The sequence below is a fragment of the Carassius auratus genome, chromosome 10 (genome assembly GCF_003368295.1).
Source record: "Carassius auratus strain Wakin chromosome 10, ASM336829v1, whole genome shotgun sequence".
NCBI lineage: Eukaryota > Metazoa > Chordata > Actinopteri > Cypriniformes > Cyprinidae > Carassius > Carassius auratus.
The window spans coordinates 12,361,986-12,380,278 of record NC_039252.1 but is presented as its reverse complement, the minus strand read 5'-3'; the positions used below and the strand labels follow the sequence as shown (position 1 = coordinate 12,380,278).

Here is an 18,293-nt window from a genome sequence, read left to right as displayed (position 1 = left end):
AGGATGCTGATATGTAGGTATCAAACATACCTACATATTTTTTGATGTCTTATCTCTTATTTCAGAAAAACCATCAGCCCCTGTAATCAAAAACAACGCGAAAGAACTGGAAAACGGCAAACTGACGCAGGTGAGTCACGCTATGCATGCACTTCCCTTTAAGACCCAGAGCTTCAGCTGCTGCTGGTACTGCTGCTACTGCTGTTGTCTCCTGTATCCAGTGTTTGCTTCAGTACACAAACCAGCCAGTGTACTAACAATGTGCAGGATCAAACCCTGTGCCTTTGTTTTCATTACTCAGCATGCCCCTCCAATAGTCTCAACATTGACACACACCTGCTGTTATCACAGTCAGAGGTGGCTCAAAGACTGCGCTAATGATACGGACATCAGCGGACGCATCTGTGGGGCGTACACACCTGATTTAGGCAGTGCTCGAGCGATTGTCACCCACGGCTACACAGGAAAAAACACTTTTATGTTGTTTAGAGTTTGCATCTCAAAAGCAGGACGGCTGTCATGTTATTTGGTTGCATGAGAACAGGAAGGAGCTTTGATTTGAACTACTTGGAGCACATGCAAGGCTTCCCACGCAGTCCTTATGACTGGTGTTTGTAAATGGAGCTGGGGGTCGTTATTTTTCATTTCCTCCCTCAATCGCTCTCTCTTTTTAATGTAGTTCAGAGGCGCTGGGATCTTAGAGTCTGGCTGAGGCGGAGGTGTGGGGTGGGGAAGGCTGAGGTTGTGTATACAGCATTATGGGACTTTTTTTTTTTTCATGGCCACCCACCGAGGTCTGTCGTGTTCAAAGTGTCAAGACTTACTTAGACAGAGAAAGGGGAAGGGGAAGGGCATGGATGAAGGAGCGCCTCCTCTGAATATAGAACATTTAATGCAGTTGAAATGCAGAGTGGCTGAAGGTCTGTGGAAAGAGAGAATTAGAAAGAGGGGTGGGTACATTTAAATAGGTGTGCAGCATTTCAGGCTGTAAATGCATTGTATTGAGAGGCTTGTGTTCATTTTTCAGAATTTTTGAAAGGTGAAGGAGCTTCATATTGCTAATCAAAACTAGCTCTTTAAAATGTTTTGGGATTTATAGTATGAATTCTGAAGTCTGGATTCCAGAGATGTTCTGTACAGCCACAGAAAATCATGTGAATCAGCAAACATACAGCACGACCAGTGTAGTCTGTTTCTCCAACAATGACTGTTATGCACCTGGGCTTTTAGTTTTTTTTTTAGCATGTTTTTGACTAAACATCTCACTAGAAGAGCCAGCTCATAAGAGCTCATTCACTTGGTAATAAAGACTATAGTGGTCATGCTGAGTTGTTTGTTTTGCACTCGGAAGACTTTTGTAAAATAGTTAATTTAGTCAAAAATAGCTGCAAAAAAAAAAAAAAAAAAGGCTCGTCACACTGTGTTTTAGATTGTCTAAATAATTGACTCATATGAGTCATTAATTTAGTTATGCTATGAAGACCATTACATGAGCAAATAATTTTATTTCATTTTATTTATTTTTGTTTTTGTAAAGCAGAACCTTTGGACTTGCAGGTTTAAGTCTCGGTGCTGACAGAAGTTGGGGGGGGGGGGGTAACGAACAACACTTTCTTCCACCCTCAGTGCCCATGGCTAAAGGGCAATGCACTGAACCCCCGGGCGCTGGATATAGCTGCCCACTGCACCGGGTGTGTGTTAACGGTGTGTGTGTTCAGTGCTTTGTGTGTGCACTTGGGTGGGTTAAATGCATAGCACCAATTCTGAGTATGGGTTACCATACTTGGCAAGTGTCACGACTTTCATTTTTCATTTTTTTCTTTTTTACTGATTCTCAAAAGAATGTCTCTTGTTTTGGGTGAATCAAAAACACAGCATGACTAGTGTAATCTGATTCAGGAATAAATTATCCTTTAGAGATATTTATTTTGTGTGATTTATTTTGTGTTTGTGTGAATTTGCCCTGATGACTGGTTTTGTGCTCCAGGGTCACATATAAATAATGCTAAAATGACTGTTTTGCAAGAACAGTTTGAATTGTTTTTTTGTTAGTTTTTCGTGATTTGGCAATGGAATTGCATTTTCTGTTTTCCAATTACTTTTTTCCCCTCAAAATTACAAAAATACTAAAATGGTTTCTCCTAAAATAAATCCTTAAATTGGTTGCTGAAACAATGCAGAAAGCATGTATAAATAAACGATTTAGCAGGCGTATTTCATTCTTAGCGAATCCCCCAGAGAGTCCAGGAAGGAAAGTGCTTAGTCACAGCTGCTCTGTTCCACGGCTCAGTGGAAGCTACAGGCTTCAGGCAGCACTCTGTGCTTGAGAGGTGATGTATCATAGTCCTGCTCCTGAGGAGGGTCCGGTGTGTTATCGGAGATCGGAATCACGCTACGGTGATTTCCCCATCTCCCCCTCTTTCGTGGTTCCTCTAAGTCTTGAATTTCTCACGCCACCCTGAACACCTGAACTCATGCATCATCCTGCTGTCTGCTCTGCTCTCCTGCCATTATTACCCTTCTCTCTTTCTGCTGATCTCTCTATCCCGGGGCAGGTAGCTCGTCAGCATGTGATCCTGTCAGCGTGTTATTAATGCAGAGCCTCTTTGGCCTCTGGCGGCATTTTTACTCAACCAGAGAGAAGGAAAAGGGTGAGAGAAAGAAAAAGAGGAAATGAAAGACTGAGTTAAAAACCCACCCACTTTAGCTCATACAGATGATGTCATTATATATGTCAAGGTATCTTAAACCAAAATTGTAGCAGCACTGGGATAAAATGACCATGAGTAATTATGTCATGAACCAAAAGGTGTCACTTGCAAATACACACCTAAATCGTATTGAAGGAAATGACACATCATGTAACAATCTAACGTGATACTAGTGTCATGAGTCATGAATGTGTAAGACTGACGAAATCTAAAGGGTTTGAGTATCACAGACTTGAACCTCATCCAAATTCTTGCTGATGAGAGAGGTTGTGATACAGTCACTAAGCAGATGTGCTTTTTTTTTTCTCTGTGTGTGTATGTTAGTTGGGGGAATGTGTGGTGGAGAATGCCAACCCACCAGCAGATCTCATCTGGAAGAAGAACAACCAGACCCTAGTGGATGACGGCAAGAGTGAGTCCAAATCAGTCATTCAATGAAAAGAAAAACATTTAAACAAGTGCACTAAACACAAAAATCTGACAAACAATATAGGGCTTTGTAAGTCTATGTAAATATATATATATATATATATATATATATATATATATATATATATATATATATATATATATATATATATATATATATATATATATATATATATGCCAGTCAGAAATATTTAAAATTCTGCCATGATAAATTGTGTTAGTTTTCCAATTCACACTAGACTGATAACATTATATAAATCATACATTTTAACCAAAACCAAAAGAATATTTTTTATTATATATATATATATATATATATATATATATATATATATATATATATATATATATATATATATATATTAAAAATATTCTCAAAGATTAAAATTTGAATTTGATTTTTATAGTAAAGTCATGTTGTTTACTACTGAATGCTAACGACAGGAGTCCAAACCCTTGATGGTAGAGAAACGAACAGTAAGGAAAATCCCAACTCATCTGTTTTTATGAATTTTGTTTAAATTCTTTCTGAAGTTTTCTTAAAATCACTCTTCTGCAATTGAGAAGGCACTTGTTTCCTAGAATGACTCAACAATTATGTGTAATATTTCTGTCAAGTTATTACAATGAATGATGTGTTTCTACATCGGATGCGTGCAGTATGTTGCGACACAACAGAACAAAATATTGTGCATATTGTAAGCATACTGGAGCTGTCTTCAGTGCAAGCATGTCACAGTTTTAACTGACAGACACCTGGTGGCTGTTTTTGACATAATGCAGAAGTACTTCTTCCACTTATCTCCCGTCTGTCTGAAAAAAAGAAGATTAATTTACAAAATGCATGGACTAATTGCTATGGAATTTATATGACATACTATCTTTTTCTCAGCTTGGACTGACTAGATTCGATTCTAACCAGGTGTATATCCATATTGGTCATTCAAAAACCTAATAAAGGAAACGTACCCCTTTAACTGTTTCTGAAGTCTTGAACTCACAGCTGATTGGTTTGTGGTTAGCAAACATTCTCACAGTGTTGACAGACTCAGACTGTTGCTACGTGGTTTCAGGCATTTCCAGTGTAGACGAGGTGTGACAGTCTCTGTGTTTACCAGCTCTAATGATTGATGTGGATATATGTGTGTTCGTGTGTGACTGCAGCGATCATTATCACGTCTACTATCACCAAGGACAAAATCACAGGTCTTTCCAGTACTTCCTCCCGTCTGCAGTACACAGCCAGGAAAGAGGATGTAGAATCTCAGTTCACCTGCACAGCAAAGCATGTGATGGGCCCCGACCAGGTCTCAGAACCCGAGAGCTTCCCAATTCATTGTAAGTAACTCAAATGCAGCGATCCTGTCCCCCCTCTCTCTTTTCCACTTTGCCTTCTGTCTCATATACTGTCCTATCCTAATAAAAAGGCAAACATTTTTACATTTTTTTATGTTATTCAAATAAGTCTTCAGTGTTCACCAAGGCGGCAGGTATTCGATTAAAATACAGCAAAAACACAATATTGTGAAAGACTATTACTTTCTAAAATAGATTTTTTATTTTTTCATTTATTTTAAAATGTTATTTTATTCCTGTGATGGCAAAGCCGAATTTTCAGCAGCCATTAGTCTTCAGTGTCACATAATCCCTCAGAAATCATTCATTTCTTATCAAATGTTCAAAACAGGATTCTTTTAGGATTCTTTGATGAATGAAAAAGAACAGTATTTATTTGAAGTAGAAATATTTTGTAACATTATAAAATGTCTCTATTGCCACTTTTGATCAATTTAATGGCCTTGCTAAATAATTAATTTCTTTCAGCAGCAACAAAACAAATAAATAAATCTTACTGATCGCAAACTTTTAAATGGTTTGTTTTAACCTATTTTTATTAATAATAATAATAATAATTATTATTATTATTATTACATTAATTACATTCATTTAGCAAATGTTTTTATCCAAAGTGAATAAGAAAATAAAAATATTACAAGCCATTTATAAACCAAAAGCCAATGATTTTCTTTTATTATCACATCACATCCAAATTGAATCTGTGGATAAGAATCATGCTTTTTTTTTTTTTTTTTTTTTTTTTGATATTTACGTACAGTAGCAGTGTGGGCCAGTATTTTATATCATCTTATTTATAATTTGATGGTAACCAGTCCTTTAATATCATTAAATTATCTTCAGATGAAATGTCTTCTTGTGCCAGTGGATTTAGGTGACTGTACATGACATGGCTACTTGTACACAAACCAGCTCCCTCTAGGGGCGGATCTGATACATTAGCTCAGAGATGAAAACGAATTGGGATTGGGTTGGTAGTCAAGCGCTGGGGCTTTGTCTCTTCCTGAGATAATGTTTTGATGTGACACATGCTGTGCCTAGCGCTTTGATGCTTTATTTGTTTGATTTTACAGCTAGTTTGAGGGATCCGTGTTCACGGGGGCCTGCGGATCTGTACATCACCTAGTACATGAAGCCATCTCATGAGTCCTGAACCTTGAATTTAAGGTCTCAGCTGGTAGCCAGGCTTAATTTGATGTTTTTTCTAGGTCTCGTCAGGCATAATGCCGGTAGCCAAGTCTGCTGTAGCATCTCTCTCTCTCTCTCTCTCTCTCTCTCTTATCTGAATTCTGAGAGGTTTGTTCAGTGCCTCGGGGTGAAGATGTGATGTGAAATGCTCTGTGGCTGCTGGGCGAGAAAATGAGGGCGAGAATGAGAGACTGCAAATGGTTGTGAAAACGAAGGCGTTTAAGCCCCTTGGGGTCTGCAGAATGGCGCGGCGTCTTAAAGAATGTTTTTTTTTTAGTTGCTTGCTACATGTTGATATGGAAAGTCACACCGAATTTGTGCAAAGACAGCCGTCTTCCTCAGGCTCACTTCTGTTGTCGCTAAAGTTTGTTTTCTCTTTATTTCTCTTTAAGACCCCACCGAGAAGGTGAGTCTACAGGTTGTTTCTCAAAGCCCCATTAGGGAAGGCGACGATGTGACACTGAAATGCCAGGCGGATGGAAACCCACCTCCTACCAGCTTCAACTTCAACATTAAGGTGAGAGATCGCTGGCCGTGTCCACAGCAACCACGCTGGTCTTTCATCTCCAGGGTCCCGTGTCTGCCCTGTATTCTCCTCTACAGGTTAATTACACCGGCTCCCTCTCTCTCTCTCTCTCTCGCCCTCTTTAGGGCAAGAAGGTCACGGTGACGGACAAGGATGTTTACACTCTGACTGGCGTTACCCGAGCAGACAGTGGCATTTACAAGTGCTCCCTGCTTGACAACGATGTGATGGAGTCCACTCAGTTTGTCACCGTGAGCTGTGAGTGGATGAACGATGTGCTCTATTTCTCTGTCTCTCTCATCTCTCCCTAAGGGCATATACACACTAGAGAAAGACCTGATGGAGCGTTTGACAGAGATGGGAAGATGTTTTTGACACTCTAAAAATCAAGCGGTAATACAGAAAATTGGATTTCAAAATGCAATCTGTTGCTCATAATTGCAAGTTTCTCAACATTTGGTCACATGACGGAGACTCACTTTTTGAACTTTTTTGCATATATGTTAGAAGTAGTACAAGAGGCATGCTTTTTCAGATTCCTCTAACTCCCCTCCTCACTAATCAAAGTAATGTAATAGAATATTTATTTAGAATTATTTACTCATTCTGGGAACCAACGCATGCTTTCTCCATTTAAAAAAAAAAAAAAAGTATGAGGTTTTCTGAAAACATGGTTAACGTGTACATCGATGTTCAGTGATATCTATCTAAAACAGCCAGCCTGTTTTCACTGTCATTGTACTGTAGCTTGCGTTTTCTTCTTGGCAATGAACTGTAATAAATTCAAATCCAAAACATGTATTCTCAACTAAATGACTCACGCATTTTAGCCAGCCTGCTGCGAACTACCATCTAACCTGCTAGCATACTGTTTGCATTTATGGATCATGAATAAATGCAGATGCATTGAAAAATCTAGCCTTGAAAAAAAATGACTAGTGTTTTCTGGGGAATTACCTATTCACTGTAGTTTCAATTGACCAGTTTTCTGTTTGTGGAATGTATTAATATGAATAAGAAACTCACCAGGGAAGCAGAGATGTAAAACATTGTACTGAGCCTTTTTTTGTTTTTGTAATACCTAAAATAAATGTTTTCGTAAATTTACCACTTATAGGTACACGTTAGAACATTAAGCATCATTTATTAGATTTTTGGGCTTAAAAGATGCAAAGTGTAAAATCGAACAACATTAGCTCAACCCAACTCTCAAGCTGTTGTTTGCGCCAGAGTTGCAGTAGAGTCAAGCCTGAATAAACTGCCCCTGCCGTTGAACACATGAGCCAAACTTTTCCTTTCAAATTAATTCCTTCCTTTATAGTATGAATTAATGCATGAGTGAAATGTTAATCAAATCTATCTTCAGTAGGATTAGCGAAGGGGGCGGGACAGCAGGCAGACAGCTTAATTAGGAGTTTTTGAGGCTGCTACAGTCGCAAGCTCGCTGATAAGCTCACACACTCTGGCCTTCCAATAATTCTCATTGAGATGATAGTGTGTGTGTGTGTGTGTGTGTCTGTTTAGTTCAAAAGGCACGATGATCTCCATAATATTGATTTAGTGACGCTTCGGTTTGGAGATTCAAAAGTATTTCACGGCGTCTGTGCGGCATGATTTCAAACCTGGTGGCATCTCAGCTGTCCATGTGAGGATAGAAAACAATTTCTCAGGCGAGAATAAGGGCGACGAGGAGGGCCTTAGCATTCTGAGTTGGCGAAGAAGTGTGATGCGTATCAGCGTCTACGGTGGTTGGAATATTTTTAGGACAGGTGTACAAAAACAAGCTTGTCATCTCTCCTTACTTTGTCTTTTTTCAGTTCTGGATGTAAGCCTCACTCCTACAGGCAAGGTGTTAAAAAATGTTGGGGAAAACTTGATTGTGTCGTTGGATAAGAACGCCTCTTCTGAAGCAAAAGTGACATGGAGTAAGGTAAGAGATTGCAGGGAATCTAACAGATCTGGGTTAGGTTCATTTAGCCATGCTAAACAAACAACTCTTTTGATTTCTCCAGGATAACCGTAAACTAGACAAACTGCCCGACTTCTCCAAGTTGACATATAGTGATGCAGGCCTCTATGTGTGTGACGTGTCCATTGAAGGAATCAAACGCAGTTTGTCCTTTGAGCTTACTGTGGAAGGTAGGAGTTATTATACACACTTTTAATATTTCACCATTTTATGAATCATTTGTATCTGAAACACTGTTAATATATGTATGTGTTTGTGTTTAAAAATTATATTATCTCTAGGTATTCCTAAAATTACAAGTCTGACAAAGCATCGCAGCAGTGACGGCAAACACAAAGTCTTGACGTGTGAGGCAGAAGGTTCACCTAAACCTGACGTGCAGTGGAGTGTCAACGGAACTAACGTGAGTCACGATCACTGTCAGATTAAATATAGATCTGAATCTGATCGGATTTAGATCATCATGTTGTAGACATTACTCTTGTCCCAAAAGAACCTTGCATCTTTTTATGCAAGAAGGAAAGATGCCCAGATATTTAACTCAGTTCCGGTCTAGACAAGATGAAAGGTGCACAGGTGTTTGAGGTCACGGGTTTTCAGCACCCAGAAGCGAAGAGCCAACTTTCAATTTATGCTAAAAAGGGAACAGTTGTCCTGGGACGGAAATGTCTGGAATCGCACACATATTATTCGTCCTGTGTTTCACAGACTGAAGTCTCTGGTATTTTCGAGTGTCTTTGCCTTTGTTTCTGCCTTTTTTATTTTGACACGAAGTGAATTTCCACAGAGGACCGTTTCGCCACTTTCCTAAATGCCTTTTATTTTTTAATAATCGAACAGTGAAGAAAAAAACACTTTAATAAATTTGATACCAATTCTTACTTGCTTCTCCTCCTAATTTCAGATAACTGAATATTGAATGATATATAGTTATGTTTACCTTACTATGAAAATTGATTTTATTTGAAATATGTTATTAAAATTTGAAATAGCTTTTAAAAATACACTTAAAAACTAGAGTAGATAATGGCTGTTGACCATCAATAAAATAAATATGTTCAAATATAAAACATTTATTAAAAATGTATTTTAAAATATTACTGCTTTTACTGTATTTTTGATCAAATAAATGCAGCCTTGGTAGGCATAGCCTAATCTAAGGCTTCTTTAAAGGATTAGTTCACTTCCAGAACAATTTTTTTTACAGATAATGTACTCACCCCCTTCTCATCCAAGGTGTTAATGTCTTTCCTTCTTCAGTCTTAAAGAAATTGTGTTTTTCTGAGGAAAACATTTCAGGAATTATCTCAAAATAATGGACTTCTATGGTGCCCGTGAGTTTGAACTTCCAAAATGCTGTTTCAATGCAGAAGGGTAATCTAGCGAAACGATCAGTCATTTTCTAAAAATAAAATAAAAATCGATGTACTTTTTAACCTCAAATGCTCCTTTTGTGTAGCTCTGCAATGCGCATGTATGCTCTGTGCAGTCCCGTTCAAATCATGGTATGCTGAAAAAAATTTCTCCTTTAACTTAAAAATCATCCTGCATTGCTGCATAAGTACCAGTGTTTAAAAAGTGAACATGCAAAGAAGGTCAAACGCCCTTTATATAAACGTATAAAAAGGTAAAACAGCTATATAGGACGATTTTGAAGTTGGAGGAGAAAATGAGATGAGAGTTTTTTAACATACCCTAACTGTCATGAACCGGAATGTAGCGTTCACCCAGAGCTAGACAAAATGAGCTATAAAAAAAAATATATATATATTATATATATAATTTTTTTATATATACAATTACTGATAGTTTCGATAAGACACTCCTCAGCTGGGATCGTTTAGAGCCATTTGAAGTCCACTATGGTGACAATTCCTGAAATATTTTCCTCAAAAAACATTATTTCTTTAAGAGTGATTAAAGAAAGACATGAACATCTTGGATGACAAATGGGAATGACATATTTGTTCTGGAAGTGATAACTTTTAAAAAAAAATACCAAGTTGTTTAATAATAATAAACAACTAGTGTTTATATGAAATAAATCATGAAGTACATTATTTACTATTAATATGGACTTGATTGTATCTTAATGGCTGCTTTTTTCTGGCATATTTTGCTTTGTGCTCCTGTGGATCGCAGTGCTGGTATAAGTCACGTGCTTACTCACGCTGCGCTCTGTGTGAGAGGTTCAGCTCTCACTATCTGTCTGCCTTAATGGCACAGATATTGAAGTGTGTTTGTGACGGAAACTCATTTAATGGCTGTGTGATTACTGACACACATTGCACTCGTTTTTTCCGACCCTGAGATGTGTGTGTTTTCTATGAGACTTTCCATTAGCGCTGGGTGTGGTGGTTGGTGGTTCTAGTGCTGGCTTTATGATAATAAATGAGCTGAGGATCATTAGCGCCCTCTAGCGGAGACGTGTATTAAATAGCGCCTGAAGCAAACAAGTCCGATAATGAAACCAACTTTGTGCTTGCTGAATCTTGCTGCTTATTTGTATATTCATACACAGTTAATATTCTGTTTTTAAAAAAAGTATTTTAAAAAATAACTGCAGTTGTTGTTGTCCTGCAGGATGAAGTGTCATATAATAACGGGAAGGCCACATACAAACTGACCGTAGTGCCCAGCAAGAACCTCACCGTCAGCTGTCTCGTGACCAATAAACTCGGTGAAGACACGAAGGAGATCAGCGTGTTTTCTCGTAAGTACTGAACACGCTAAAGGGGGTTCCCGCTGTGAGAACTGCTTACTAACCACTCAATCGACCCCTTTAAAAGGCGCATATTATAGGGCTGTCAAGAACACATTAAAAAAATTTTTTACATTAGCTTACATATTTGACATGGTTAATAACAAGTGGTTTATGAGCGTGAACAAGCACTGAGATTGCTTGTTTATTTGACATATTTTACAGAAATAGATGAAACAGTAGTTTTGCAATAATAAAGAATTAGCATTATTAATGTAACATTTTTGTCTTATTTTACGTTTTTTAGTTGCACAAATAATACTAGTTTGACAGCCCTGATAAGTAAATGCCATATCTAACATCTCTTATGTGCATGTGAGGAGATTGGTAAAGCTAGCATGTTCCACACAGATTTAGTGGCCTTTTACTGTAGTAGTAGTAGTATTAGTGTGAACACTGGAAAGACAGGGCTGGCTGCTCTCTCTCAGGTCCTGTTGTTCACTCACAGGGCATGAGGCTCTCTTTCTTGTTTCTGGCTTTGGTTCTGGTTTTGTTTGTCTGTGTCAGGGTGCTTGGACTGCCGTACCTTTTTCTCTTCCTCTCTTTCCGACTGCAATCGCATGCTTGTGGTCCTCTTCCTTACTAGAATCTGATTGGACCGTACTCACTTCTGATTTGAATTGGTTTTGCATCTTAACCACAGTCGGGTGGTGGCTTTTCTTCGCACCAAATTTTGAATAAATGCCCATTTGATTTAATTTTGCACCCAAAGTTAATTTGATTGTATATCTGATTTCAGTATTTGAGGAGGACAAGTCCAAACCAGGTAAGACCATCTGATTTCCTTCACTTGAATTTCACTTAAAATGAAGTAAAGGTTAAGATCATGAGTCGCGGAGGGTGTCAAGCATCCTGACATCATGCAAACTTTGTGCCTTCACATTTTTTGAATGGTTTCTTTTAGCCGTCATACCAGAAAAACGTAATCTTGAAATAACCCCGGCTTTACATTTTCTCAAATAGCAGGATTCTGTCAATCATTTGTTTATTTCCCATGATTGCCTTTCCATGTGAAGAGTCATAATGCTTTAGAAGAATTCATAACGTGTTTATCTTTCCATCGCATTTAGAGAAAAACGAAGACGGCACCGAGCAGGCCAAAGTGATTGTGGGTATTGTGGTTGGGCTGCTTGTAGCCGCTGCTTTGGTGGGACTCATCTACTGGATCTATATCAAGAAAACAAGGTAAGGTGCAACATGACATCACAAAAATAAGCAGAGTATGAAAAACTAGAGTATATTTCATCGCCTAGGTTTAAATTACAACCTGTACAGATGAAGTACCTATGATTGCAGTAGAAGTCACAGTGTCTGCTGTTATACATCATCTTGATTTGTTCAGATTGACAAGAGAAGCAAGCGAGCTAGAAACGGTCTAGCTGCAAGAGCTCAGTTTGAAATGTGCTGAAAGATTAATCAAGGTAAAATTGTCCTGTTAGACAAGGCAGCTGGAAAACCGGCGAGAAAGAGGCAGGCACTTCAGAGGAGAGTAAGAAACTGGAGGAGAACAATCATAAACCAGATGTCTAAAAGAGAAGAGAGCCGTCAAAGAAGAACAAAGAAGGTGAGGATATTTTCGCTTGCAATTTTACCATTTCAAAGCTCAGAGCAGGGTGGAAAATTCACACCTGATAATAATAATAATAATAATAATACCTACGCCAGGTGCGAGTAAAAAGAGTGCAGAAACGGTACAGGTGATGAGGGAGCTTCAGTAGAACATCAGTGAAGGTCAGATGAGATGTTGTTAGGACATTTGTCAGTAAAACAAGTTTTCCTCTCCTGACTGCCGTTATTCTGCGCATGTTAAACATGCTCTGCAATTGCACGAACATATGCGCCGGCGCACTATATATCATTTCATTCATACTATAGCACAATTAAATATAAAAGGTTGTGAGAAAACACAATGGGTGTCAGATCCACGTCATGTTCAGCAGAGGCAGCTCTTAAAGAAATAGCAGCCAAATAACCTAATAAACCAGCTGCTGTGATGTCTGTTCCTCAAATAACAAAAGAAAAATAGAGGAAATCAGTAACTTTTGTAGCTTTAAGGATTCATATATATTTGATTTAGAATTTGGTGTTTGATAACTTTAATCAATTTTTGTATATTCCCTATTTGCTGAATGGCACAGGTAGCTAAATATGACATTAAAATGAGTTTATGTTAAGATTTTTTTGAAGTTGAATTAGAAGTTATTTGTTTAAGTGTAATAAATGTTCAAATTGAGATCTCTCCTTTATACTGTGATGTTGAATGGCTATAATCAATAATACGTTTCATAAAGACGTTTGTATCTACTCGCTTTCAGTCATTAAAAAAATGACAATAAAACAAATCTAAAAAATCTACTGTATTTATGTTGTTTGAAGAAATGTAATGTCTTCAATATAAGTCACACATATTGCTAGTTATTTTTACTCAATTTCATATATAAATTAAAGCGTTAGTTCACCCAAAAATGAAAATTCTGTCATTAATTACTCACCCTCATATCGTTCCAAACCGGTAAAACCTTCATTCATCTTCGGAACACAAATTAAGATATTCTTGATAAAATCCGAATAAGAAATATCGACTTCATCAACAGTTCTTCTACTCCCCACCGGATTATTAGGAGAAGAGTTGTTGAATTAAGTTATTTTTGTTTTCTTTGCACATAAAAGTATTTTCGTAGCTTCATAAAATTACAGTTGAACCCCTGAAATCACATGGACTGTTTTACCAATGCACTTACTACGTTTCTTGATCGTGGTAGTTACCTTGCTGTCCGTGCAGGGTCTAAGAGCTCTTGGATTTCATAAAAATATCTTAATTTGTGTTTCAAAGATGAACGAATCTCTTAAGGTTTGGAACGACATTAGGTTCAGTAATTAATGACCGAATTTTCATTTTGGTGTGAACTATACAGTTTCTCGCAAATAGCTGAGGAACATTGTGACCTTTCTAATCCTCATGTTCTTATTTTGGTGGTTTAATATGAGGAATCTTTAATTTATACCACCAAATGGAGAACTTTTTCACTCAAGTAAAAAAATATCAAAACAGAGTCACATGTGAGTCACAACAGAGGTTTTCTTGTGATGTTTTCTCCATGTTCACCCAAAAATGAAAATTTTGTCATTTTCTCACCCTTATGTTGAACAGAAGATATTTTAAAGATTGCTGGTAATCATGGTTACCATTGATTTCCATAGTATTTTTTTTCCTACTATGGAAGTCAGTGGCAACCACCAAATGTTTTATTACCAGCAATCTTCAAAATATCTTCTTTAGTGTTCAACATAACAAAGCAACTCATACAGGTTTTAAACGACACGAAAGTGAGTAAATGATGACAGTATTTTCATTTTTGGGTGAACTATCCCTTTAAGACTATCATTATTACAATATGATGTAAACAATGTAGTATATTGCAGTAGCTAATAGGTATGGCAACTCAATATTTTGATGTCAGGCTATTCTTATCTTCTCATCTTTTCTATTCACATTCTTTGTTTCTGTTTGTATACCAGGAACGAACCAGGAAAGAGGCCTTGTCACACTGAATGTGCAGTACTACACACTTCAATCATCTAATTCCAGACATCTGATTGGACAGCGACGCCTCCTTCAGGCTGCTTTTGCGCGTCACGCATCACCGAATGTTTTCAGAATATTTCCGATTCCGAATGAACCATATTTTGAAAAAAGAAAAAAGAAAGAACCCCCCCCCCACCATGATTCAAAAGTGTAAAAGAGAAAACCACTTGTACTGTAAATTTAGTCTGCACTGAGGACTGCATTTACTTTTGATCGATTCTGACTTTTCTTTTGTGTTCCCAGTGATGTTCTCGTTTCATGCACATTGCTAATGTGGTGGGCACAGCTGTTTTGTTCCCTCTCTAGTTTAAAAAAAATAAATAAAAATGTAAATTCGCTGTACACTTTTTAGGCCTGTGTAAATACGGGGAATGTGTTCACTACATAACGTTGGGATTATTGAAAAAGAAAAATAACGGATAATAATGGATTTTGGGACTACGCATTGATATTGGACAGTCCCTCATTGAGAAGTCCTCAGATGGCGGTCGGATGCTGGAAAAATGATGATTCACTGCTGTTAAACCTCTGTTCGCTCATGTTTATTTATCGGTACCTCTTTATGTTACTGTCCTATGACACCCATGTTAATTTCTCTAGTTCCAAGTGGCCATATAGTGAAAACGGGTTTAGAAATTTAGCATACCATAGAGAGATTTTCTGCTACACCCAGTGGCCTTCAGGTTGCTCTGAACTCATAAGAACACCGACCACTAGAGTTTAAAGTAATGACATAGACCTGATTTGCATATAGTATAAACAAGACAACATCAGCTCTTGGAATCAGATTGGGTGGTAGCGACCTTGCATGTAGAGCTTTTATTTTTTTGGTAGGAAGTAAATCTAAAAGAATAGCCCCATTATTCTGCCTTAACAGAAAGTATTGGAAGGCAAACTTCAGTCAGTATGTTAATGTGAAACTTCACTGTATAGCCTTTCAGTTTTGCACATCCCTCGGACTACAAATACTGCATCTTTTGTTTTTCTTACACATCGTTTTTTTGTATCTACGATGTTTGTCAGGTTGATGTCCGACACTGTGGTCTTTAAGGATGGGTTTCGTTCATCATGGTCTAAAGAAGCTGTAAATATGTTTGAATGTCTTGCTCGTGTTTGGCTATTTATAATGTGTGAGAAATGCAAGGTTAGCTGTGCTTCTGCTTAGTCACTAAAGAGACCCTTTTTATTTAAAGTGTAACTTTGTCACGCATACTCCGCTTTCACTTTTTTTGTTTCGTCTCCACAAACAAGTGTTTTGAATGTCCATATTTAGCATAACCTTCTCGCATATTTTGAACCATCAGGTCAGCAGTGAAACCAAAGAGGGTAACCGCAAAAGAAGGCCATAAAGTATTGTAAATACTGACTTTTGTTTTTGTACTTTTGTTGACAATAAAAGTGTACATTTTGAAATAAGTTTTGAGTTTTTTATCCACTATTACAAAAAAAAACAAAAAACACACACACCCATCCCAGATGTTAATACTGGCTTTTATAAAACTTTTTTTTTTTTTTCTCCACAAGAACAGATCACGGGTTACCAACATTACTGAAAGAAGAAAATAATAATCTCCAAGTATAAATTAATTGCACACATCACTGGTTTTAAATGATCCACAAGGCATTTTCCAACAAAGTATAATCTCGTAAAAAGAAGAGGGGAAATGAACAGAAAGCGTTCCCCTTGTGAACCTGTCGAAGGCCACGTCCTCTTCCACTGGAGGGTCCACTCAGTTCTCAGATTTCAAGTGTAAGATGGAGAGAGAGACCAGTGCAAAAATGAAGTTTCAAGTTCAAGAGAAAAACTGATAGGGAGGAATGACAAACAGCCAGTGAAAAAAAAAAAAAACAAGGAGTCAAAGCGGTCCAGCTTCACAGAACTCCTAAAAGGCCTTGAATGAAGCAGTTGCTGGAGTTTTCTTAAGTTTGTGGAAATCACTATTACATCAAACCATTAAAATGACTCGTAGATGATATTCTGCATGTTTTTGGTTTGTTTGCCAGGCGCTTACACAAATGGTGCATGTCCAGTTTTTTTTTTGCATATCGCGTCAGTGCAAGTGGGCTGAGGGTAACTGAAAAAAGGGAAGGAGAAGATTTAGGTGGCTTCTCCTGCACTGCACTAATTTTAAAATAAATAAGGAACCGATGCATTCACCAGGCATTCGGATTTGTTTTATTTCACGAGTTAGCAGGCCCTATTTACAGAAGATGAAACAACTATATCAGCCCTTGCTTGCCAATGTTGGAATGCACACAGTTGTCAAAGGCGTCCGTTAAGAGTTGCTAAAAAGCAGCTAAACTGAAAAAGAGGAGAAAAGAGAACTGTGAACCTTCTATTCGATGTCCATCTCTTTTTCTGCCTCGAACGATCTGATTTGTCGTGTTCACGGCGAATTAATGAGATAAAGGAGAAACGGTCACAGCAAGAGCCATTACTGTAAAATTCATGATACCCAAGAGGCCAGGAAGGAGCCGCTGGACATGGGTAATGTGTGTGTGTGTGTGTGCAGCAGCAGCAGTGGAAGGAAAGGCATGAACAGCCTGCAGACACTGGCAACACAAACAGAAGCGTTCAGAGCTGCTTTCATTTCCATCCAGCCAATCTCAGAGAAGTACAAACGTCACCGCTTTGAAGGACGCTGCAAATCCACTCTGAAATGTGGATGGACACCTCCAAATCTGAAAAACTCTATTTGGGTTTCTCTCTTGAACGTCCCGAGCTGTAACGACGATGACCTGAGCGCTGCAGATAAGCCACGTCACTGTAAACACAAGGCTTTTTTTCGTTTTTTTTTTTTTCACAGGATTCCACTGTTACAAATGCAACACCCCGTTACAGGGCCCTTTTGGCGTAAAAGCACACATTTTCGTCTCATTTGCTGTATGTGCTAAACAAAAGCAAGCAGAAGTCAGCCTGCGGTTTGTACGCTCAGAGACAGTTGTAGATAGTTTGAAATCACCGCGGCGCCTGGCTACAGACCCTGCCTGGGGGCGACTAGCGCAAACTCCCGCAAAATGTTCCGTGCCACGTCCACCTTGTTCTGCGCGATCATCAGCGCTCGCTTCACGTCTTCAAACGAGTAGCCCTCCCCCATCAGCTTGGCGATCTTGGCGTCGACGTTCTCCCGGGACGATTCGTGCGGTCTTCTGTGGATGTCTGGTGGGATGATCCTGGGAAGTGGTTTCGGAGGTCTCTCAGGTGCCCTGAAGCTATCTCCGGCCACTGTGAACAGGAAACAAAGTGTGTTTGGTCAAAAAGGGCCATTGAGAGTGGATGGTAGCAGGCCCGCTAAAAAAAGACTCTGAACACATTAAAACCCCATTACAGGCTAATAATTAATAATTCATCGAGCGCATTCATCTTGATAATGGCTTCATTTAATAAAGCTGTAAGGCTATTTTGTATTCAGAACAACACACTGCGCTCACAGCTGTTTTATCAGGATATTACGTGTATTATAGATGTGCAAGCAATGTTTGTTCCCATCATTAATATTTTATCATTTTAAGTGTAAGGTATGGGAGGCTTGGCTTTATTGTGAATATAATCATAAATACACACTTTACAGGTTTTTATTTGTATTTTTTAAGTTTCTTATAATGCATTTATCCGATCAAAAATATAGTAAAAACAGCAAAATTGTAAAACATAATTGCAATTTAAAATAACATTTAATAATAATTTATATTTAGTGTATTTTGAAACGTAATTTATTCTGTGATGGTAAAAGCTGAATTTTTTTCAGCTTCAGTGGTCATTTTTA

At 38.0% G+C, this 18,293-nt stretch overlaps 2 protein-coding genes across 3 annotated transcripts in view; one reads left to right on the top strand and one right to left on the bottom strand.

Annotated features, from left to right (window-relative positions):
- Window positions 1–15,942, top strand: part of alcama (activated leukocyte cell adhesion molecule a) — a 60,661-nt gene extending 44,719 nt beyond the window's left edge. Inside the window, exons 4-16 of one of the 2 annotated variants that reach the window (XM_026273700.1) lie at window positions 66–130; window positions 3,036–3,123; window positions 4,305–4,478; window positions 6,077–6,201; window positions 6,336–6,468; window positions 8,028–8,140; window positions 8,223–8,349; window positions 8,461–8,582; window positions 10,763–10,892; window positions 11,680–11,706; window positions 12,011–12,125; window positions 12,380–12,504; window positions 14,460–15,942. In XM_026273700.1, coding sequence (XP_026129485.1) covers window positions 66–130; window positions 3,036–3,123; window positions 4,305–4,478; window positions 6,077–6,201; window positions 6,336–6,468; window positions 8,028–8,140; window positions 8,223–8,349; window positions 8,461–8,582; window positions 10,763–10,892; window positions 11,680–11,706; window positions 12,011–12,125; window positions 12,380–12,470 — 1,310 coding nt within the window. In that variant the 3' untranslated portion in view covers window positions 12,471–12,504; window positions 14,460–15,942. The remainder of the gene's footprint in view (window positions 1–65; window positions 131–3,035; window positions 3,124–4,304; window positions 4,479–6,076; window positions 6,202–6,335; window positions 6,469–8,027; window positions 8,141–8,222; window positions 8,350–8,460; window positions 8,583–10,762; window positions 10,893–11,679; window positions 11,707–12,010; window positions 12,126–12,379; window positions 12,505–14,459) is intronic. The other variant, XM_026273701.1, reaches the window with a different exon arrangement.
- Window positions 15,943–16,001: 59 nt separating this feature from the next.
- LOC113109881 (E3 ubiquitin-protein ligase CBL-B-like) overlaps window positions 16,002–18,293 on the bottom strand; it is a 28,570-nt gene continuing 26,278 nt past the window's right edge. The window contains exon 16 of the mRNA XM_026273698.1: window positions 16,002–17,752. Coding sequence (XP_026129483.1) covers window positions 17,502–17,752 — 251 coding nt within the window. The 3' untranslated portion in view covers window positions 16,002–17,501. The remainder of the gene's footprint in view (window positions 17,753–18,293) is intronic.